Raw genomic sequence first — 22706 nt, forward strand, 5'->3', positions numbered from 1 at the left:
TGGCTCTTCAGAAGCTGATGATAGAGAGCTCTTTAGTGTGTTCCATGTACAATGCTGAACAGGGAGAAAATAAGAAATTAAGGAAGTATTTCATTAGCAAGTACTTCTCCATCAGCTTGTGATTATGCCACTTTTCAGAGATCACAACAGTGATTTCGTGATCTGGCTTTATTTGCTCAGTGGTTTTACCTCTTGCTTCATCTTGCAATGAAATCAGAACCCTTTGCTGTTTGAAACATGGATCTGCCTTAGAATGTTGAGAATTGGACCATTATGGCAAAAATCACATGCTTTTATCTATGCTATATGTTGTTGCTAATTATGTGACATGGTGCTTGCTAGAAGAGGAGCTAAGTGAACACTCTAAGTCTTGTTCTGAAGTTATTTTTTGTTGTTCTTGATGTTTGGTTGAAATTGGGTTTTTTTTTAAGGAGTCAATATGCTTGTTAATGCAGGTTTTATTCTGGAAAACAGCAGCTTTTTAAATGTTCACACTAGAAATTTGCCTTACTTTAATTTTGTGCTATGAAAGTTGAATGTTGGCTGTGCATGTCTCAGGTGATGTAGCTACAGTTCAGGCCTCAACTTTCAGAGGCATAAGGGAGGATTTTAACATGCTAGAAATACCAGAACATATTAATTGTGATAAATGCTGGTCTAAATCTTTTATTAAGAGTTCCTGGGCAATATTAATTAATTTGTAAAAAAACTGGTATCAACATTTTTGTTACTGCTGTAGAATCAGTATAACTCCTGCCAACTGCCCACATGGTTGCTGAGCTCATTGTTACCTGCAGTTCAGCAGTGAGAGAATGAAGCTTTAAAGTGCTGGGTTGGGACAGTGATTTGAGAATAGGAAAAAGGGGAAACTCTACACTCCATTAAGGGAGTGCAAATAGTACTTTTTTTTTTTTTTCTCCCGTAAATTAAACCATGCTTCAAAAGAGAAGAGATTTTGCATCTGTCTCTCTGGGAAACCGCATTGTGAAGAGAGGGAGCTCAGTGTGATATCCCTTCTCCGATCTGTGATCTCACCTCTGAGGGATTTTGTGTTCTGTTTCCCAGCAACCTGAGCTGGGAAGTGCTTGGTCAACCACGTCTTGCACCACATCGCACTTCGATGGCTGAAGCAGGACCCGCAGCCCCCGCCGTGACGCTCGAACTGCGCTCCGTGGTTCGGACGGTGACGCGCGCACGGCTGCGGGGCGCGTTGTGTCACTGTGCCAAAAGCGCCGCGTCCCGGGGGAGCGGGAGGAGAACCGGGAGGCGGGAAGGGGTTTCTCCCGGGTGTCCCCCGCACTCACACCCCTCACGCCGCCCCCTCCCCGCCGGCGGCGCCTCGCGCACCTGGCGCCAGGTGAGGGCGGGGCGCGGGCGCGCGGGGCGCAGGCGCGGGCCGCTCGCGCGCACCTGGCGGGCGCGGGGCGGAAGCCGCAGAGCCCGCCCGGCTCCGGCCTCCCGGGACTCCCGGTGTTCCCGGTGCCCGCGGCCGCTCGCGCCCGCTCGCGCGGCAGCGCCTTCGCTTTCCTCCCGCCGGACGAGGTGAGTGGGGCAGTTGCAGGAGCCCCCGCGCGGCTCCGCTCCCCCTTGGCCTCGCCGCAGGCTGTGGCCGGCGGAGGGGCAGCGCCCGGTGCCGCTTCTCCTCCCTTCGCCGTCTCCCGTGCGGGCGCGGGGCTCGGCGGGAGGGCGGGAGCCGTGACGTGAGGGAGCCCTCCCGGGGTGGGAGCGGTCCTGGGGCGGGCGCGGGGCTGGGGCTGCCCCGGGGGTCCCCTCAGGCGCCCCTCGGCGCGCGCTCCCCACGCGCAGTGCCCTCAGAGCCCCCCGAGGCCGCAGCGCCGGGGCCCTTCCCTTGAACGGCACAGCCCAGCCCTGCGAGCCTTGCCCGGGGCCGGGACAGCCCCGCTAGACCCGCACCGGGCCAGCGGGGAGTGGGCGAGGAGCCCAGGCTGCCGCCTGGGCAAACGGGTCTCCGGGAGGCGCCGGCCGGATGCACCGAAGGTATTGACCGAGGGAGGTGTCTCTTGCCACGTACGGATCCCGCCCAAGGGTTTGCCCACAGTACCGCATTCATTCCATAGCAGCGGGGTGGTAGTTCCATTGTGTACATTGCCAGCTAGTTCTGGGATAGTTCATCCTACACGGAATGCTTTTGAAAAGTTACCACATTGTCTCTTTTCCCCGGCAGTTTGTTAGTGTTCTACACAGCGCGTGACAATACTTAGAGAATGTTTTCTGGGGTCTGGAGAACTGACAGGGGAAGCGTATTTTAACACTAATAACCTTAGTGTTATGGATTTTATTTTTTTTTTAACTTTGTGTAAAATATTATTGTACAAAAAATAATTTGTAGATAAACTTTTTTGTTGGTAAATAAAAAATCTTACTGGAAATATGAATGTTATATACGCACCTCAGTAGTATTTTATATGTTAGTCTTCTGTAACAAAACAAACTCTTTTGTTTAAAAAACTACAAATTACATTGATCTACTCAGGATTGACTAAAGCCGGTGTTACGCTGCTGAGCTGACAGAGTTAAAGACTGAGGCAAAACAGCCAACTTTACGGGGTTTGGTTTCCTTTTTTAGCTAGGTTTGCTCAGTGGTCTGGTCAGTTTGGCATCTGCTACTGTCATCTAAAGGCTTCTCAATAACAGAGCAAAGTAAAAATTAAGTTGGTTACAGAGAGCCTGAATTACTATTTTTGTTGCGCTGTGGGAAGGAGCAGAAGACCAGTTTTCCTCGTAATTGCTATTGCCACTTAACTTTGGCCCTTTTTGGGGGCTGGGTAGTACCACAGGCAGCTCGGATATCTTGACCTCCATTAAAATAGGAACAAGATGTAATTGCCCTCTCTGTGACATTCCCCCAAAGTCTGTGGCTCTAGGTGACATGCCATGTTGCTTTGAAATTGGTTTTTTTGCTTTGCATAAGTTCTCTGCCTGATTGATCTGTTCCAAGAGCTGTAGCTAGAGCAGGCTTTCCCCTTTCTTTGGAATCAATGTTGAGAATCGCATTCATGATATGAATTGCTGCTCAGTTGCCTGCCAGCGCTGATGAGTTTCTCATCCCAATCTGCTCATTGCTGTGCTTGTCTTTACAAGATTTGAACGTGGCTCAAGTTTCTAGACCATGAAGTGCTAGGTTTTGTCCACTCATGTAAAGCCTGAATTTATTCACTTGCTGTTACCATTGTCTGATTTTTCCTAATACTCACTGATATGTGCCATAGGAAATAGTTCTGCTTACAAACAGAGAAATCATATCACAGAACTACTGACTTAACAATTCCATAATCAAATGGTTAACTCGAGGGGACTAAGGTTATTCAGCAGTGAAATGTAGCTGGAAGATAAACATTGAAGTGGGAAGAGGAGGAAAGCAAAGACACTTTTGGAAGATTCTGACAAAGATTAGTTTAGCAGTCACTGACCCAGTAAATCTCCCATGAGGAGACTCTCGCTTATCACTTCGACAAGAGGTTATGGCCAGTCAGAAAACTGTGGTTTCAAGACCTGCACTTGATACTCAGATGCTTTTGTTATCTTAGAAGCATTACTACAATCAGGAAAACAAACAAAGTTCCCTTGGTTATGATCCAGACATTATCTTCTGGTGCTTAAATGATAATCAGACACTAATCCTGAGTTAAAACAGCACTTTACAGCTGCTATCATGCTCACTTGTCATCATGGCATTTTTAGGGACAGTCTAAAATTATTTTAACAGAGGCCCAAACCAATCTAACCAAGAAAAAAGGCAAGATACAGAGTTGAGTGAAATTTAAATTTGAGATAAGTGCATGCCATTTACATATCCTAGGTCTTTACATCATGTACAGTCCCAGGTCTGTAAAAATAAGACATAAATATTTTTATAATATACGGTTACTGTATATTTTGAATATGCTATTGGTTGTCACAGGGAACTGTCTAACTCTGCCTATCACATACAGTGCTTGGCTGTAGAAAAATAGTACTAGTGCTCATTTTGAAAGAGCATGTGATAGTTTGAAGCACTTCCATTAGAATATATGGAATGTTTGGTGATGATTTGTTTGGGGTTTTTTCCCAAATTATTTTTTTGATCTCAGAAAAACTGCTGAAGGAGATAGTTGACCCATTTGTACTCTAGCAAGTTGTTTCAGTGCTGCATGTTGCTCAGAATTTCTTCAGCCTTCTGTGTGAACTTCCATTTACAGTTTCTCATTTCTGTGTAATAATCAGTGAGGCAGATTGCATCCAGCAATTGCTAGAATAATTTGTGCCCTCCATGTTTCTAAAACAAAGGCTCAGGAACTGAATACATTCAGTATTCCTCTTACAACTTTTTTTCAGGAGGAGAACCACATTTCCTGTGGCTGAGCTTCAAAGAATGTACCCCGAGGAACAGCACCTGGCATTTGTGAATCTCTGTTTCTTTTAGGTATGTGTACCCTATCTAGGAGTGTGTTCTTAGTGAAACAGATAAGCAGTTCTCTTTTGTTGCAGTTGTGGAGATAGAAACTAGTTGGCTGATTCTGTTTCTCTTTATGTGAAGCTATAGTCTTTCACTTTAGTACAGTTCATTTTATTATTTGTTCCTTTATTTAAGTCAAGGGCTAATATGCTTGTAAACAGTAGCATAGTTTGTGGGACCAAAGCAACTTTTTTAATTTTCCCTGATTTCTGAAGTGCTTTTGAATGTTTTTGATTGTATGAAGAGCCTTCATATTCCATATTAAGGTAAACCTGTATGAAAAGTTCACTCTAAATTGGATGTTTCTTAATCTGTCCCAAAAGGTGCATATGTGAATGTATGTTCCTCTAGGTTGTACTTCCAGGAAGTGGGAATAGTTTTGTTCAGTGATTTATTTATTTTTTTGCTGGTAGAAAAACCCTACAATTTCCATGGTGGTAGAAGACGAAAATATTATTTACCAAGCTGATTATTTCAGTAACTAATATTTTAGTAATATCTGCATTGATATTCATGCAAAAAAAAAACAGTCTGGAATTTTAGATTCAGAAATACCAGTGGTGAAAGTAGGACTTCTTACAGGTAAGGTATCCTGAAGTATCTTTGTCAGACTTTTGCTAATTTGGAGAGAACTGTTGATCATAAGTGTCAGGTCTTGTTTTTCCAAAAGAATTTTCTCAGTGTTTCTATTCACACACCCACCTTCTTATTAAAGGGACATCAGGGTTTGACGAAGGGTTTGTATACTTTGATAACAAAAATAGACAAGCTGGAATTATAGAATAATTAGATTAAGTTAAAGCAAAGTCGTGTAGTTAAATAGTTTTGATTAGAATAGTTCTGAAGCATTTTTCCTATTTTTCCCTTTTTTAGTCCTTTTTTTAATTGTTTTTAGTATTTTTTACTTAGGTTTTTTTTATGTTCTGTAAGCAGCATTGTCAGGAAACATTTGAAACTTGTTTAACATTCAGATAAAAAAAAGTAGATTTTAAAATAGTTTTATTAAAAAACTACAGTCAAGTGTATTGTTGATCGTAACCTCAATAAATTTTGCCTCACTGGCATGGTCTGAAAGAATTTCTGCTGATTTGGTTTATATTGACACTTTCATTTTTTTATACAAAAAAATGATTGTCTGTAGTGTTATTCAGACCAAGCTAACAAAAAATCAGAGTTGTCTGCATGTTGGCTACAGTAGGGAGACTTTCTTCTAAGTAAGAGATTTTGCAGACAGTCTGACATCAGAGTTAGTGGGTGGCATAATGTAACATAGACTGCATTGAATTCACACACTACCCATGTGATGTGGTTTGAAGTAGTGTGTCAGCTGCTTTTTGGCACTTTTAGAAGACTTTTGTAGTATGTATTAGTTTTCTGGTTATTTTCTTCTTAAAAAAAAAAAAAACTTCTAATGTTTAGGGCTAGTTATTTCAAAGTGCTGTAAGAATCCAGAGTGCTATTAGTGAAAATAATACTAATGAATGGAAGATTAAACACTTTGCTAAACAGTCACCCCAGGGAGTTTAATCATGCCACATAGTTCTTCAGCATGTCCTGGAGGATTGAACAGTAGCTTGGTCTGTGTTTACTGACATTGCTGTGCCATGAAAATGTGAGAGGCATTTGTGCAGAATAAAGATTGTATTTCTGGCTACAAAATTATCCGGTGAAAATCCTAAGTAAGATACAGCTTTCATGGCAAAAATTCTTCAGACAATGTAGCTTCTGTTCTGGAAAATGCTACTATTTTGTGCAACAGAGACCTCTTCTCTAATTGTAAGCAGTATCCCTGTCAGATATTTTATTAACAAAACTGCGCTCAGCATGTGTCTATATCAAAAGGTTTTGCTGTATGTTTGTGGCAAATGACCCTCTGTCCACTTCATCTCTGCTGCACATGCTGTCCCAAAGCTGTCACTCAGTCCTTCCTCTAAAAAAGAAACATCACTTGCACTTGTTCTGTGCACGTCCTGCGTGCCATGTGTGCTACTGCAGTCTGCTCATCCACACTGAAAGGGTTTGTTGCTGTCTGCCACAACACCTAACACAGGTGAGTTGTCTTTTCATTTCTAGGGACAGACACATTTCCTCTGTGTGTTGTGGCAGCTTGCTGTAGTTAGACCTGAGCAGCCGAGACAGAGGTATCCAATAAAAGAAAATATGTTGTCGAAGAGAAGTCCACGTGTATGCAAATAACAGTGAATATAGTAACACAGGAGGACACATGCTGAATAACTTGCTCTTGGTTGCTTCTTATGGAGAGTAATTTAATGACTTATCTGTCTGAAGGCAGATGTATGCAAAAGAGGCAGTGCAAAAAATATTCTGAACGAATTTTAGATTTTGGTTATTTGGATTTATGGATATCTTGTGTTAATCATGAGAATTCTGAGGATTTGTGTGTGCTTAATTTGTGCAAGAAATAGTCCCAAATGAAAACAACAAGATGTTTAGTTTATAGTTTTGGTAAAATGTACAAATGTACTTTTTATGTTTTTTGAAGATTAGGTTAGTATTTCAGCATCAAAAGAGCATCAAAACTCTGAAGTATGTCCTAAAAATCTATGAAAGAAATATTTGCTATTTTCGAGTCCATTTTTCTTTTTTGTTGCTGGAGGCAATGAAGTAAATATAAAACTAGAAAAAATAATGTCTTAGTGAGCATAAGATAAGTAAGTCTTGCTGTGTTCATTGAAATACTGAAGATATTTGGAAATCTGACAGTTGTAACTTTAACTCTCTGAAGTAGTTGTTCTTTGGTACTGAGACAGGTAACAGCCACACTATATTCTACCCTTTTGAGTAGTCTCAGACCAGCTCATTAAACCAAAATGAGGTAGATGTAAATATTTAACTCAAATATTGATTAAGTTCTCCAGTTTAAGCATAATTTCAGTGTAAAACAATGTTGCTGTATAGAATTAACTTTAACCTCACTTCTCTTGACATATCTTACACCATCATATTCATTAAAGCTTAACCTTTTTCTTGTCATGAACAAATTTAAGTTTCTTTACTAAGAGGAAGAGGTCTAGGGGAAGTTGGAGAACATAATTTCATGCTTAATGAGATAAAAGAAGTTTGAGGACAACAATGTTTGGAAACCAACCAACCAGCTGACAAATGCTAATGCTCTCCCTCCCCATGTGTTTGCCTGATTGATTATGCCTAATGGCTGCTTATGAGATAAAGAAGTTAGATATTTTTATATATATGGATAGATTTTTTTTTTCCATTTGAGGAAGACATATTTATATTGTTTATTGATTTCTAAGCTTTAAGATTTACTAGTACCATATGTGCTTGTGCATGGTGCACTGAGAAACAGTAATGTGATTTTTGTTTTGATGGTGTTACAAAAGCATTCCTGATTAGTAACCTGCAGAGGCTGTAGCCCGTGCAATGACAGTCTTCTTGCTGGGTGCTAATCTGTGTTTTACATTGTGTATAGCATTTTCATGGCAAGCTGGGGGAGGTGGGGGGTGAGGATGACTGCACAGGTGGCCTCTGTGATAAGAGACAGGGGTTGCTCACCCCCCATTCTGGGCTGGACACAGCTGGTTCCAGACAGCTGTAAAATAGACCCACTGTTGGCCAAAGCTGAGCCACCCATGTAGCAGGTGGTGCCTCTGGGATGAGGTATTTCAGAAAGAGTAAAAAATGCTACACAGCAGCTGTGAGAAAGAGGAGTGAGAAAAATGTGAGACCCTGCAGAAACCAAGGTCAGTAAAGAAAGAGGAGACGATGTGTTCCAGGCACTGGAGCAGTTATTCTCCCCCGCAGCTCATGGAGAAGACTGTGGTGAAGAAGTATTTCTCTGCAGCCCAGAGCAGGTATCCACACTGCAGCCTGTGCAGGACCCCATGCCAGAGCAGGTGGATATGCCGTGAAAAAAGCTGCAGCCTGTGGAGAGGCCATGCCAGGAGCAAGATCCTGGCAGGAACTGCAACCCATGGATGGCCTATGCTGGAGCAGTTTATGCTGAAGTACTGTACTGCACGGAGGGAACCCATGGTGGAGCAGGGGAAAAGTGTGAAGGGGAAGGAGTGGTAGAAATGATGTCTGACAAGCTGACCACAGCCCTTATTCTTCATCTCCTCTGCACCACTTAGGAGAAAGGAGATAGAAGAATTGGCAACGAAGGAGTGAAGCTGAGCCAGGGGAGGTAGTTTAAGTCTTTTTTTTCACCATCCTACTCTATTTTTAATTGCCAGTAAATTAAAATCCATCATTACAAGTCTTTTTTCCCTGTGACAGTAACTGGGAAGTAATCACACTACCCTTAGCTCAACCCATGTGATTTGCCATGGTGGGTAGAAAATTCATGCAGCCAAAGCTCAGCTGGAGTTGAAGCTGCCAGAAAGGTGGGGGACAATAAAAAGAGTTTTTCAAAAGCTAGTCGAGGGAGGGGATTGTCCTGCTCTGCTCTGCACTGGGGCAGCCTCACCTTGAATAGTGTGTGCAGTTTTGGGTGCCACAATGTAAAAAAGATAATATTAAGCTTTTAGGGAGCGTCCAAAGAAGGGCAATGGAGATGGTGAAGGGCCTTGAGGAGAAGCCGTATGAGGAGTGCCTGAGGTCACTTGGTCTGTTCAGCCTGGAGGAGACTGAGAGGAGACCTCATTGCAGTTACAACTTCCTTGTGAGGGAAAGAGGAGGGACAGGCACTATCTCTTCTCTGTGGTGACCAGTGACAGGACCCGAGGGAATGGCCTGAAGTTGTCTCGGGGGAGGTTTAGGTTGGATATTATACAGAGGTTCTTCCCCCAGAGGGTGGTTGGGTACTGGAAGAGGCTCCCCAGGGAAGTGGTCACAGCACCAAGCCTGACAGTTTGAGAAGTGTTTAGATGATACTCTTGGGCATGTGATGTGACTCTTGGGGATGGTCCTGTGCTGGGCTAAGGGTTGGACTCTGTGATCCTTGTGGGTCCCTTCCAAATCAGCATATTCTGTGATTATTTTTTTCTCACTGTCATGTTGAGGATGGGAAGTGGAGAGAGTGGCTAGATGGGTGTCTGGCAGCCAGTCAAACCCACCAGATATGATGAGAAAACAAGACATTTTTCAATCTGGCAGTTTGGTAAATTGGTTGCAATCCTTTCATTGGGAATGAAAGTTTAATTCTTTGTCTTACAGTCTATCGGTACTGGTATTGTAATACAAATTTTTCAGCACTAAAGAAAAATGGGAAAATAATATGTGAGACAGAAGTGGACTGATTTTGTGGGTTTATTTTAGTTTTCTTTTAAATTCTGTGAGTTGTGAAGCACATTTTTGGTACCTTTAGTACCTTTTAGTATCTCTCTGGCAATGATGTAATAAGCTCCCCTCTGCATTCTCTTAACAATAACTCTATGGTAAAAGTACTGTAGTTTGAATGTATAGCTTTGACACAAACTTTGAAACACAGTATAATGTGAAGAAATCCAGATGTTTAATTTCTCCTACAAATTCTTGAAGGAAACTATGTAGAGTTGGGGGTTTTTTGTTTTCTCTGACTTGTATCTCTTCCTGAGTATATATTATTATTATATATTAAGAAATGCAGAATCTACTTGTATTTCAAAGAAATAAATAGAAAAGCAGGTTTTTTTTCAGTTTTGTGATCAGTAGTTATCATGTGGGAACTAACTGTGACTTTTAGCTAGATGCTGTTTATTTCTTTACTCGGTTCACATACATGCAATTTAGACAAAAATTAAGGTGTTTCTTGAATTCAGGCTGGTTTTTATATTTTCCCCTCTTATAAACTGCCAGTTTTGCAGAGAGAATTTAATTCAAATCAGTTAGATTTTGGTAGTCCTCAAATGTTTTTCATAGTTTCATCTTTGAAAGCCACTGAATATGAAGAAAACTGTGGCAGAGTTCCTGAAAGACAAGAGCTCTTTGGCATGTTCTCATGATGAGCGGCAGCAGCGCATGCCAGAAAATGCAGCACAGGTGAATGAAAAAATACACAGAATGATTACTTGATCCCCAGGCTAAATTAACCTACTCCAATTTACCTGTATAAAGTCTGCATTGAACATGTATACTAGATAACTAAATTAATCTAAGAATTTCCCACTTGAAGTCTGATTACTTATCTTGAAATAGATTTTTTTAAAAAATATTGGAAACTGTCAAATTGTTGAAATATGTTGATTGAGAATTCTTTCCTGTCTTTGTATTTCATGTGGCTCTCTCTGACATGCAACTTGAACCTATGTATTGATTCCATCTGTTTTCCTTCTATCCCATCATTGAACTAAAATTCTCTGCTTCTAGAAGACTTTAAACAACACTTTCTTCTAATTTTAAACAACCTAATTGTAATGTGAAGTAGTGGCACTGTGTAGAAATAGTGCTTTATTCTTAGTGGTATGCCTAATTTCTGGTTCTTCTATTTGAAGTGTATTTAAAAAATAAAACCCAAACCAAAAAAACAGGGAAAGGGCATTTTGGGTATCCTATAGGTAGCTTTGATGTATAGTTAAGTGATGTAGCACACATAACATTTGACATTTGGGAGCTGTGAATTAAATCCTCCCCATTAATTTCTTGTGGCTTTACATTGTTGAATATACTAGATGCCTAAATGAATACTTTTTGTTTTAATTTATAGGTATTATAATTTCAAGAAATGCTGTCACCTGTTTGAAGAACAACACTCACAGAAAGTTGTCGTGTGAAATTTTTTAAACTAGAATGGCCTTGAAAAAAACACACAAACTATTCAAGACACTTTTTCACTGGAAACTTTGGAAGTTTAGCATTATTGTGTTTGTCTTTTTGGTATTTTTATTTTTATTGCAAAGAGAAGTGGGTGTTCAAGATTTTAAAGATGAAGCAGGAATTGAGCCAGTTGTTGGAAAGAAAAGTCATGTATTAGGTCTTGTGTTAAATGCTATGAACAATATCAAAGGTGCAAAGCCAAAAATGCAGATAAAAGCACCAGTTAGGCAAACTAAGATTCCTGGAGAGAGACACTGTTTGCCAGGGCACTATACTGCGGTGGAACTAAAACCTTTTCTAGATCGACCCCTTCAAGATCCTAATGCTCCTGGAGCTTCTGGTAAAGCATTTAAAACCACCAACTTAAATTCAGAAGAACAGAAAGAAAAACAGCTTGGAGAAGAGAAACACTGTTTTAATGCATTTGCAAGTGATAGGATTTCTTTACACCGAGACCTTGGACCAGACACTCGACCTCCTGAGTATGTTGAAATACGTATGTCCTGATAGTTGAAAAACTTCTCAGAAATTCAGACTGCAAAGTGATTTGAGTTCAGCATTAGGTGATAGTTTAGGAAAGTCTCCTAGCTATACATAATGATTGGCTGTACATAACAGTCTGCAGTGCCAAAGCCAAGAATGTTTAGAAAAGCTCACTTCTTTCATGGTTTTGAATTCAAAGTAACCATATTTAAATAAGGTTTTCTGCTTCTGCCTTTAAGCTAAAATTTCTGAGTAACTTTCAGGAAGCCTGCTAAGTTTTGCCTAGAAGAAAAATGAAAATGAGGTTTAAACTTTTTTCCAATTTAAACACCACCCCCTGTTTTTTTAGTATTCAATGTTAATAAAACCATCAGCATAATTTAATAAATTAGGAAATTATAAACTGTTGAACAAGGTAATGGAATATCTCAGCAGGAGTCTTGTAGTTTTGAAAAATTTTATTAATGTAGACTCAGGACTTGGATAGAGTGGATTTTGGTTATGAGCAGTCTCTCAGTGTCAGATTACATGTTGTCAGCCATCTGTGCCAGGAGTGACTGAACTTATTGAGCTGCTGCTGGTACCTGTGGTGCAGCTCCCCATAACCTCTGCTAGAGCATGACTGGTGAGCATAACTGTGTATTTTGTGAGGCAATGGCTGTGGTTATTACCTTGGAGCAATAACCTCCAGTCTCTAAAGTTGACAGGTGGCAAACAGTAAGTGTATTTTTAATGTCCGTAGTTATAAAGCTTTATACAAGAAAGAGAAGGGTTTCTTTTAAGAGTTTGAGTCAAAAAGCTGTTGTCCGTTTTGTAACAGCTGACACTTTCTTATCTGTAGATGTATTGAACAAAAGTTCAAGCGTTGCCCGCCGTTGCCAACCACAAGTATTGTAATAGTTTTTCATAATGAAGCGTGGTCTACTCTGCTCAGAACTGTCCACAGTGTGATGTACACATCTCCTGCCATTCTGCTAAAGGAGGTTATTTTGGTGGACGATGCCAGTGTAGATGGTAAGAAGGCTCTCTATTTTCACTTCTTTTTTTTTTTTTTTTTTGACTGAAGACATGTTAGGGTAGCAGATAAATTGATTAAGGGGATATCTCTTTGCACCATTGATGTGTATAATGGTATTCTAAGTGGTTTTGCTCCTTTCTTTCTCTTTAAAATACAAGTAGTCCTCCCTCCTCTTTTTTTCCCGTAAGGTAGTCAGATATGAAATTCTTGTTCTCTAAAAGGTTTTTAAACCCTATTTCTAGTTTTTCCAATTCTAGTGCTGCTTTAACTGCATAACTGGTTGCATGACAAGTAGCTTTGTAATTTGTGCTTCAAAACAATCGCAGTTTATAGAACAAAGTATCCAAGTACAAATTGACCAATACTTGTGGCAATTTGCATTTTATTGTAGGGATTGTCTTTATGCAAATGAATTTCATTCATATGAAGGGAAGTGTCTTTACTGGAAAGTAAAATTATTTATTGGAAAAATAATCTTCAGCACTCCAGCTGACTCTCAAAGATAATTAACTGTATACTGAGCGTGAACACAAATGCAAGTTCAAAAAACTTTATGTGCTTAACTTTAGAGGAACATGTCTATACATATATGCTTCTATTAATGTATTTACACTTTTTTGCAGGTCTGTATTTAGTATACTGCACACTTGGATGTGAAGTTATGTTCAGTAGTACAGTTTATGGACGGGCAAAGTCCGGAAGATGGTGTGGGATGTTCAAGGAGCGATGTGGGGTTGTTTCTCAAACCTTGAACATTTAAATAGTTTTCTATATGGTTTCTGTTGTGGTTGTAAACAGAGCCTTTGAAAACTGTGTAAATGTGCCATCATTAAGGAAAGAATTTGCACGTTCCACAGATAATGTAGGTGATCCATTTGCTCTGAAAATGGAGGTTGAACTGGTATTCAAACTGTTAATGCTGCAGCAGAGATGTACTAGCATGTCCTTTCTTGTTTAGAATATTTTTAGTATTTCATCTCCTGTTCTCTGCCAGTCACCTCTTACTATACCCTACCCCCAACAAAACTCAAACCCTAAAAATAACCTTCAGCACTCAGGAATTTTTACGGTTTTGATGTTGAGGTAGTTTCTAGGGTTAGTGAGTTGTTTACCTTGTTAGTTTAATAATGTAAAATTTTGGGCGTGTACATACACTGAATATCCCCAAACTGATTCCTTGTTCTAGAATACCTGCACGATAAACTAGATGAGTATGTGAAACAGTTCCAAATAGTTAAAGTAGTCCGTCAGAAGGAAAGAAAAGGTCTGATCACAGCACGGTTGTTGGGAGCTTCCGTAGCAACAGGAGAGACCCTTACCTTTCTGGATGCTCATTGTAAGTGTAATCTGTAACTATGCCATGTCTGCTTTATAATGCTGTTGTCTTTGATTTAATGTTGCAGATATTTTATGATTTATAAGCATTTGCAATATATCATCTTCCCTATTGCTGTTTCATATTATTTAAAAGTATAATTAGCAATGCTGTTTAAAAGCAGTCTATATTGGCTTGCTGGACATGTTGAAAAATTCCCTGTGTACTACTTTATAGCCAAGTAAAGATTCAGTGTTTGCTCCCATTGTCTCCACAGGTGAATGCTTTTATGGCTGGTTGGAGCCATTACTGGCAAGAATAGCTGAGAACCCTGTCGCTGTTGTAAGCCCTGACATTGCTTCTATAGATCTCAATACTTTTGAATTCAGTAAACCATCTCCTTATGGGCATAGCCATAACAGAGGAAATTTTGATTGGAGTTTGTCATTTGGATGGGAGTCTCTTCCTAAACATGAAAACAAAAGAAGAAAAGATGAAACCTATCCCATTAGGTAAACATAATTGGAATACTATTTAAATCTTTCTGTTTTCATGGGGGTTTTGTTATGAACAGCAGTTTGTAAATAAACTTTCTTCACATGAATATAATCGGACATCTTAGTTTCTTAGATGTTTTTTGTAGTATTTTCTTTAAGAACCACATTTTAAAGCTTTCATAAAAATATGGCCTCCTTAAGACAGTAATTGCTCTGCATTACTTTTTTTTCTATGTACACTAGGGATATAACAAGCAATTTCTGTTGCTTATTATATTCCTAGCAGGAGGGGGCAGAGGAGGATTGTACACAGGTTTTTTTCAGAGACAGTACCACAGATTTGGGCTTCTCTTTCATCATACTTGAACGAATGACAAAATGGGTCAGAGCACCCAAATACTAGGCTGATACAGTAGTGTGTTTGATGATAATTGTACCTGTTTGGCCACAGATTGCTGGTTACTGGTCTGTATGAGTAATAATTTTACTTGATATCCTCCATACGGGGAAAATATGTTGGTTTTCCTGATGCTGTCTTTTATACCAGCAGTCATTAGCCTAAATGAGTTGTTAATAAATGACAATAAAACTGTCAAATGAGGCTCCATGTGGGAAGATTTAATTGCTAGAAGTATTATCTATGCCAGGAAAATGCACCACTGCAATGAAACACTGACAAATGCATAGAAAATTCCTAGAACAGTTATACCATGATTTTACATCTATATTTAAAAAACCCTGTCTTCCTTCAATTTTGTTTTTGCAGAACACCTACTTTTGCTGGAGGTCTCTTTTCAATATCAAAAGCCTACTTTGAACACATTGGAAGCTACGATGAAGAAATGGAAATATGGGGAGGTGAAAATATAGAAATGTCTTTCAGAGTAAGTTTAGCTCCCTAATTAGCAATTGTCTCTATGCTGACAGTGTACAGGGGTTTTGAGGACAAATTAGTACTAGATCTTGACTCCTCTGCTGAATCAACCAACTAGGAAGAGTGAATTACTAATTACCTCTGAACTAAAATACAAACATACTCACTGAACCGATTTTAATTTTTGTTAGTGTGTTTAGGGTTGATAACTGAAATGTATGTTTTCAAAGTTTACCTGATTAGGAAATTCACTTATGGAATGCTTGATACATGTACTCTTACTAGTGGTTTGATGTTTTCTGGTGAACAATAATATTGCTGAATTTTTTCCACCCCCTTAATTCTAATTGCAGTGTACTTACACACTAAATGTTATTATTAGGTATGGCAATGTGGTGGACAGTTGGAGATCATTCCTTGCTCTGTTGTTGGCCATGTCTTTCGCAGCAAGAGTCCCCACACTTTCCCAAAAGGTACCCAAGTGATCACACGTAATCAAGTTCGCCTTGCAGAAGTGTGGATGGATGAATATAAAGAAATATTTTACCGAAGAAACACAGAGGCAGCAAAAATTGTGAAACAAGTAGGTGGTGGTGGTGGTATTAGAAATCACACTTGCTGCGTTGAAAGTTTTGGTGAGCAAAAGTTATTTATTGACAAAGTATGTAAGGATTCTAGATATTTTAATGAAAAGTCAGAGTTCAGTTTGCCTAATGCTGTAGCCCCAACAAACATGAAAAACTTAAGTGTTTGGGTGGTGATAGTGTTGGGTTTTTATGGCAAGTTTTTTTTATTGGTGGGTTGTTTTATATGTTCTCTAAAGTCCTGGGTTGTTTGCATTGAGCAGATATGGGAACTACCAGAAGAGCATGAGATAAACTACTGAGCATAGACAATGTAAACTAACTTATTTTTTGGAGTGAGGAACATAATGTCTTATTAATCTCAAGTTGCTAGTATTTTTACTTAAAAAGCAGGTTTTGTTGCTCTTTAGCTGCAGAATAAAGCTTATTCTATGATGAATAACCATCCTGTCTCTATCTGCTTATAAACTTCAGCTAACTTGAAAGGGAGGTTGAGTTTTGGCTTATTTACTTTGTAAGTTTTCTGTCCAGTGAGACTCTAAAGTTCTCTTTGAGAAGCTATTTTTCTTCCTTCATGACTGTCTAGTAGTAGAGCATTAACAAGAAAAAAATCAACAAATGAAGCTTAAAACTTGCTTAATACTAGAACACAGAATATCATAGCTTTACATGTAAAAAATTGATAGTAGTAATTTTAATATATTTATCTTCCATCCTTCCTTACTTCCCCAACTCTAACAGAAAACATTTGGAGACATCTCAAAAAGACTTGATTTGAGGCACCGTCTGCAGTGTAAAAATTTTACCTGGTATCTCAGTAATGTTTATCCAGAAGCATATGTGCCAGACCTGAATCCCTTGTTTTCTGGATATGTAAGTTTAATTTTAATTATTTTCTATAGTCTTCATAGTCCAGGAAGTTTGCTAATCTTTTGTACTGTCTTAGCCATAGCTTTTAGACTTTAACTATCATTAACTTCTCTAGGGTTTTCTGTCACTACTCTGGATAAAGAAAATCTTTTACATACCTTGCTATTTGAATATTTTATAGCTTTGTCAATAGCTACGGAATTTTCATTTTTTATTCATGTCAATAGTCATTTTCCCTGCCAAATAACTTTAGACATTGCACTGCTGAAACTGAAAAAAAGTATTAAGTAATAATTCTTAGCTTGAACATGCATGTTTAGCATTTACAAATAAAACTTCCCCTTCCTCCAGTTTTGATTTTATGTGTATCTGTTCAAACTGTAATTTGAATAACAGTAACATTGTACACATTGTACACCAGTAGGCTATATAATTCCATATGTCACTAGGTAGTTGGTAGGCTTTTAGTTAAAAAAGATTAACTGAGAGAACAGGATTTTAGTTTCAAGCATAGCAGAAAGTAAAAATGAACTAACAACTGTAATTGTTGAACTAAAGATTAGCTTTGTATATGAGACAGTTTAATTTTTTATCATCCCCACTGAGCTTTTTTTATCCTGATAACACCCTTTCTTTAGTTAAAAAACATAGGTAACCACATGTGTTTGGATGTTGGTGAAAATAACCATGGTGGCAAACCACTGATTATGTATTCTTGTCATGGACTTGGAGGAAATCAGGTAAAATATTTGATACATAATTTTTATGATCTCCTCTGTAGCTTTACCATATAAAAGCTTTTAATTTATGTTAGTGAAATGGACTAATTTTTAATATTAAATATCTCTCCCCCATCTCTATTTTTTCCTTTTTTTCTTTAATAGTTAATTCCTACATATATTGTTAAAGGAAAATTCCATACCAGTCTTAATGTTGTGTCCCGCTTCTGATGTTTTAAGTTCAGCATACAAATTCAGAGTTCAAACACAGTTGCCCTGCTTCACTTGACCTGTCTTTTCTGTGCAAAACATTTTCATCCTACCCTTATTCCTGTCCTGTAAGTGTTGTCTTCTTAATTCTTCCTTTCCTTATGCTTCCTCCTATTGCTTCTTTCTCTGTCACCAGGACTCGCAGTGTCAAGGAAGATGTTGGTTGGAATCCAGCCAATGGGAGACCAAGTGTCCAGGCCTGAGCCACCTTCCCTATCATGCTTGCAGCCTCATAGTGTGAGGTCACAGTGGCCTATCCTGTACTGGCTAATGCAAGTGAATAATATGATCCCATTTGTTCAAGAGGAGCTCTCTTTGGTGCATAGCTCTTGGAGGCAGCAGTGGTTCTGTTCCTTCTACAATATAACTTGCAATAGATGTCAGATACTGAATCCTTCAGTCACTACTGCAATACCAATAAAAGGAGTATCTTCCCTGCCCAGAAGTGCACACTTTTCTGTTGCCTCTAAGAGTCAATAGAATTTAACAACTGTAGATCCTTAATAACTGAACATCAGCAAAGGTTTTAAAATTTTTGTTAGAATATAATTGTTATTTTGGGAGGGGTTAAGTTTTTTTCAACCTTAAAAGCCATCCATTGATGCACTATGAAAATTCAGACACATAATCCTAGTTAGTTGATACTTTCCTAATCCATTTTTGTGGGAGATGGAATGCTGTCTAGATTAAGAACTACCCTGTTATGTTAGCTTCTTACAGTATTGAACTTGGTTTTTTATTCTGTTGTGGATTAATACTATAAGAGCCTTTTCACACTGTCACAGTTAGTAATTCAGGAACAATGTACCGAGACATTGTATTAAAAGATCTGCTGTATGCTTCTATTGTTCTCTCTCTAAGTTATCTTGGACTGTACTTAAACTCTATACTTTCAAGTCTTATGTTTTTTGTTTTTCCTCCTGCCATAAAATAACAGTCTGAAGCCCTTTAAATGTCAGCCTTCAGAGAACCGTAATATTGGTTTTGCTGGTAATGCTCAAGGGATGCATATTTGCTTACATAACCCCTCTCATTACAGTGCTCTGTTTTCAGTTGTTTTCTGTCGTTTACCAGATTTTTATCAGTGTAGGCTGATATTTTCCATACTACCTGTCATCTTTGTCCATATATTTGAGATGGCAGAAGGGAGTGGAAGAGAGAACCTAATTGTCAGAGTTGTACATCAGTTGTATATTATTCTTCCTTTTTAGAATATTCTGGGACTGGGAACATGCCCATCTCAATATCCAAAATTAATGAAGTTTTAAACCTAACTTTCAAGTCATATTTTCAGTGGGTGAAGAGACTTTGAAGTTCAAAAGATAAATCAGGACAGATTAAGTCAGATTACCAGATTAAGAGTAAATTATTATGTCTGAGAGCTGAGTGACTAAGCAGGTCACTCCTATCAGCACCTATTTCAGGGATTAATGTTGGTCACAGCGTCTTAAGAGGGAGATGCCTGTTTGTTCCTCAGTGCTGTTCCTCAGTGCTATTCCCATTGATTCCAGTGAGGAGGTGATTGCTGACCAATTGGACAGATGGTTGAAAGCCACAAGGGAGTAACTGAGCCTGGTCTTAATAGTCAAAGGAAAGATACAGTAAAAGGGGGCTGACATATGGAGCCAAGAAACAGTGGTAGTGGGATGTAATGATAGGAACTCTGCTGTTTAATGAGGGAGAAAAGGCAGAGACCAGGATGTTAGGGTAGGGCTTAGAGGGATAAAAGGACAGCAGTGTCTCTTAACTGTTAGAAGTAAATCCCTGTTAAGACCAGAATTATAGCCTAGAATTCCTGAGCCTTAACAGTATTGTGCTGTGAGCGAATCATGGTAAAATTAAGTCATAAAATACATGCTTATATTACTTTTCTAATGGCTAGCTCACAAGAGAACATAACAGCATCCTATTGTTGACATTTATTGTTTGGATCAAGCAGAAAAAGTTGGCATACAGCAATAAGTATTGTTCCATGTGACTTTTTTTTTTCTTTAAGAAAAAACAAAATCCAGCAACAGAATTGAATACAGATTTTTAAAGTTAAGAAATACCAACATTTATCTGTGCAGCTATCTCTAGTCTTTGGTTTGCCTCCTTGAATTATATATAATCTGTGTGGGAGCACACAATGAGATATTGCATCATAATACATATGCAGCTAGTGCCATTTGCAATTTATACATGTAAATATAAATAAGCATTGCATTAGTATTCAAAAATGCTTTCAGTTTTGTAAACACTTTTAAAGTGTGTATGCTAAAACCCAGAAATTATTCTGTAGTCTCAAATTTTCGAATAAGAAAGGACATTTATTACTTTGTATATGGGAATTTCAAAGGCTTTAATACTTTTGTTTGTTTTTATTTACTGAATTTTTTAAAAATTATTTAAATAGTACTTTGAATATTCTGCACACCATGAAATTCGCCATAACATTCAGAAGGAGCTTTGTCTACGTGCTTCTAAGGGACCTGTGCAGCTTCGAGAGTGCAGCTACAAAGGCCAGAAAACCTTCGCTGTTGGAGAGGAGCAGTGGCTGCACCAAAAGGTATGGGCTGTGAATTGGCATTTCTGTCAGTGATCTTTTATATTATTTAATTTTAGATTTCCAGTAAAAGTGAAACTGCCAACAAAACTCAAAAGCCAAAAAAGAGTAAGTTTAGTTTGGGCAGGAAAATGTAGGTAATTTCAGGTTTTCAGTTACCAGATCAAAACTCGATTTCACTAGTAGGAGTGTCACTTAAAAAAACAGTTTATATGCTTTAGTGTGTATGTCTGGACATGCACCTGGAAGCCAATTCAGATGCTTTGTATCTTTTAAAATATTTTTTAAAATTTTCCTAACAAAACAAGTTGGCACTTGTGTACTACTTTTATTTATTTGCTAAATATCTGTATGCCCTATCTGTATGACCTTTAGCAGTCAACCTGGGGGAAAAACAGTGGGGGAAATAGCATGTTCATTGTTTGCTCACTTTTTTTTCCCTCCTTTTTTCCTCACTTCAGGATCAAACTCTGTACAATGCAGCACTACATATGTGCCTTACAGGAAACGGAGAGCATCCAAGTTTGGCATCCTGTAATCCATCAGACCCCTTCCAGAAGTGGATCTTTGGCCAGAACAATTAAGATTTCATACTTATAGACCAGAAGCATTTTATTACAAGAGAAGATCCATTCTGAACTGCGATTATTATATACTCATACTGCATTTTAAGTGATACTTTCAACGCAAAATGTTTAAAGTTTCTTTTCCCTCTTAAGTTGGATATAAAAATGTCATCAGAGATTCCCTAGGACTCTGCTATACCAAAGATAATTGAGATCCTGATTATATTTTGTTTACAATATTTCTGTGATGAGACTTTATATGTTGACCACTGATTTATGGATCCTATTAGTCCTCTTTCACCTTGAGGGCCATATGTGTATTGTTTTTTCACATATTGTAAGTACTTCTGAAGAAGACTAATTTTCTTTGTAGGGTTGTGAGAAATTATTGTCTACTGTCTAAAACCCAATACACTATATTTTTATGCTCAATTGGTGGACATTTTTTTTAATAATTTACTTTATTCAGTGACACTTTCTCAATATTTTTTAAGTTCCTTCACTTGAAAAATTAAATATTTGACTGTCAGGTAAAAGCCAAATAGGCTACCATACTATGCACAGCTTCTAGCAAGACAGTCCTTTTGTAGAAGAAAAAAGTAATTCTCACTGAAATATGTATTTATGATTATTCTAATGGAAAATCTGATTATCCCGATACTAATCTTTTGTTTAGCCAAAACTTCTTCTATATAGTTTTTTTTATATTTCATGAACTTTAAAATTTATGACAGTTATACTGTAATAGATTCCCAGCCTCTTAACATTTACACATTTTTTCAGCATTTTTCTCATTATTACTTTTAAATTACTTATCTACTAAACTCACTTTTCTCCCCTACCTTTTAGTGATTTATTCCATGTTTACTTCACATGAAACCTCTAATGTGATCTGTACCTGACCTCTTGTGTGAACACTTGCATGTTTTTTTTTTTCTTGTTTCTGTTTCCCCTTTTACAAATGACTGACCTCAGTTTTATCAGTTTGAGTGAGACCTTGGCCTTTCTAAATAGTCTGCTAACTATAGAAAATGATACAGCATACTCAAATATGTAATCTATTTTTAATGAAATTTAAAGTGAAGACAAAAATATTTAGCTGCATGATCAAATATAAAGCTGAGAATAAATTCGAAGGGGTGGGTATTAAAGATTGAATAGAACAAAATATATTAATAATAACTTTGTTCTTTTTTCCTAAATAATATCGTTACAGATAAATGCTGATTTAGGTATTAGGTCTGGTGGGTGGATGAATGATCGTATGTGGGGTTTTTTACTTCTAATGGGGGGAGGGAGTCTATGGATAATTTAATGGTATCTGCAGAATGAGTTCAGTTTCTGAATAAAAGCAAGAAGAAATCCTTTCAGTCGTTCTAAGTCATCTAAAAGGACAAAAAAGTGAATAAGCAAGGACCAGTGATAATTTGTTGGAAGAATTATCTTAAACTAATTTTTTTTTTTTTTGCTTGATAATGCCTTTACGTTGTGTCTTGGCTTCTGTAGGGCTTTTGGTGACACTTGTGAGAACATCCTGTGAAGTTAAAGCTGTACAACTTAAAATTTAAGAGATATTGATAAAAAGCCTGTACTGGGAAGGGTTGTTAATACCACTGTGAAACTGGAAGGTTGGGTAGAACAGCACTGCCTGTGTCCTCTGATAAATGTTTTAATCTGGTAATGGAATACAAAGTATTACTTTTGCAGATCAAACCAATATTGGAAGGGCAACAAATGCTCTTGACAAAGGAGCTGAGGAAAAACAGAATGCAGGTCAATAAGAAAATTGTTGAAC

General features: G+C 38.2%; 1 protein-coding gene across 3 annotated transcripts; it reads left to right on the plus strand.

Moving 5' to 3' along the window:
- Positions 1-1420: 1420 nt before the first annotated feature.
- On the plus strand, positions 1421-21343 carry GALNT3 (polypeptide N-acetylgalactosaminyltransferase 3). Of its 3 annotated transcripts, none has more exons than XR_003526553.1 (12): positions 1421-1542; positions 4336-4423; positions 11061-11652; positions 12495-12667; positions 13858-14007; positions 14264-14498; positions 15250-15367; positions 15740-15940; positions 16683-16814; positions 17450-17551; positions 17937-18118; positions 20196-20251. XR_003526553.1 is itself a non-coding variant. In XM_027636555.1 (12 exons), the coding sequence occupies exons 3-12, from the start codon at positions 11144-11146 to the stop codon at positions 20927-20929; spliced, it is 1896 nt and encodes a 631-aa protein (XP_027492356.1). In that variant the 5' UTR covers positions 1421-1542; positions 4336-4423; positions 11061-11143; the 3' UTR covers positions 20930-21343. The 3 variants fall into 3 exon arrangements, 2 of the variants coding, with proteins under 2 accessions (XP_027492356.1, XP_027492357.1); XM_027636555.1 differs by lacking the exon at positions 17937-18118 and adding an exon at positions 20807-21343 and having other exon boundaries at positions 20196-20348; XM_027636556.1 differs by lacking the exons at positions 1421-1542; positions 17937-18118 and adding exons at positions 1893-1998; positions 20807-21343 and having other exon boundaries at positions 20196-20348.
- The last annotated feature ends 1363 nt before the right edge of the window (positions 21344-22706 follow it).

The sequence above is a fragment of the Corapipo altera genome, unplaced genomic scaffold (assembly GCF_003945725.1).
Source record: "Corapipo altera isolate COAL_440 unplaced genomic scaffold, ASM394572v1 45, whole genome shotgun sequence".
In the NCBI taxonomy this organism is placed as follows: domain Eukaryota; kingdom Metazoa; phylum Chordata; class Aves; order Passeriformes; family Pipridae; genus Corapipo; species Corapipo altera.

What these genes read in the sequence shown, in the direction of transcription:
- GALNT3 (XM_027636555.1), top strand. Translation starts at nt 11,144, where the DNA reads ATGGCCTTGAAAAAAACACACAAACTATTCAAGACACTTTTTCACTGG. An exon ending in ATATAGAAATGTCTTTCAGA is followed by an intron (nt 15,368 to 15,739) that starts GTAAGTTTAGCT and finishes TGTTATTATTAG; the next exon opens with GTATGGCAATGTGGTGGACA. An exon ending in ATCCCTTGTTTTCTGGATAT is followed by an intron (nt 16,815 to 17,449) that starts GTAAGTTTAATT and finishes CCCTTTCTTTAG; the next exon opens with TTAAAAAACATAGGTAACCA.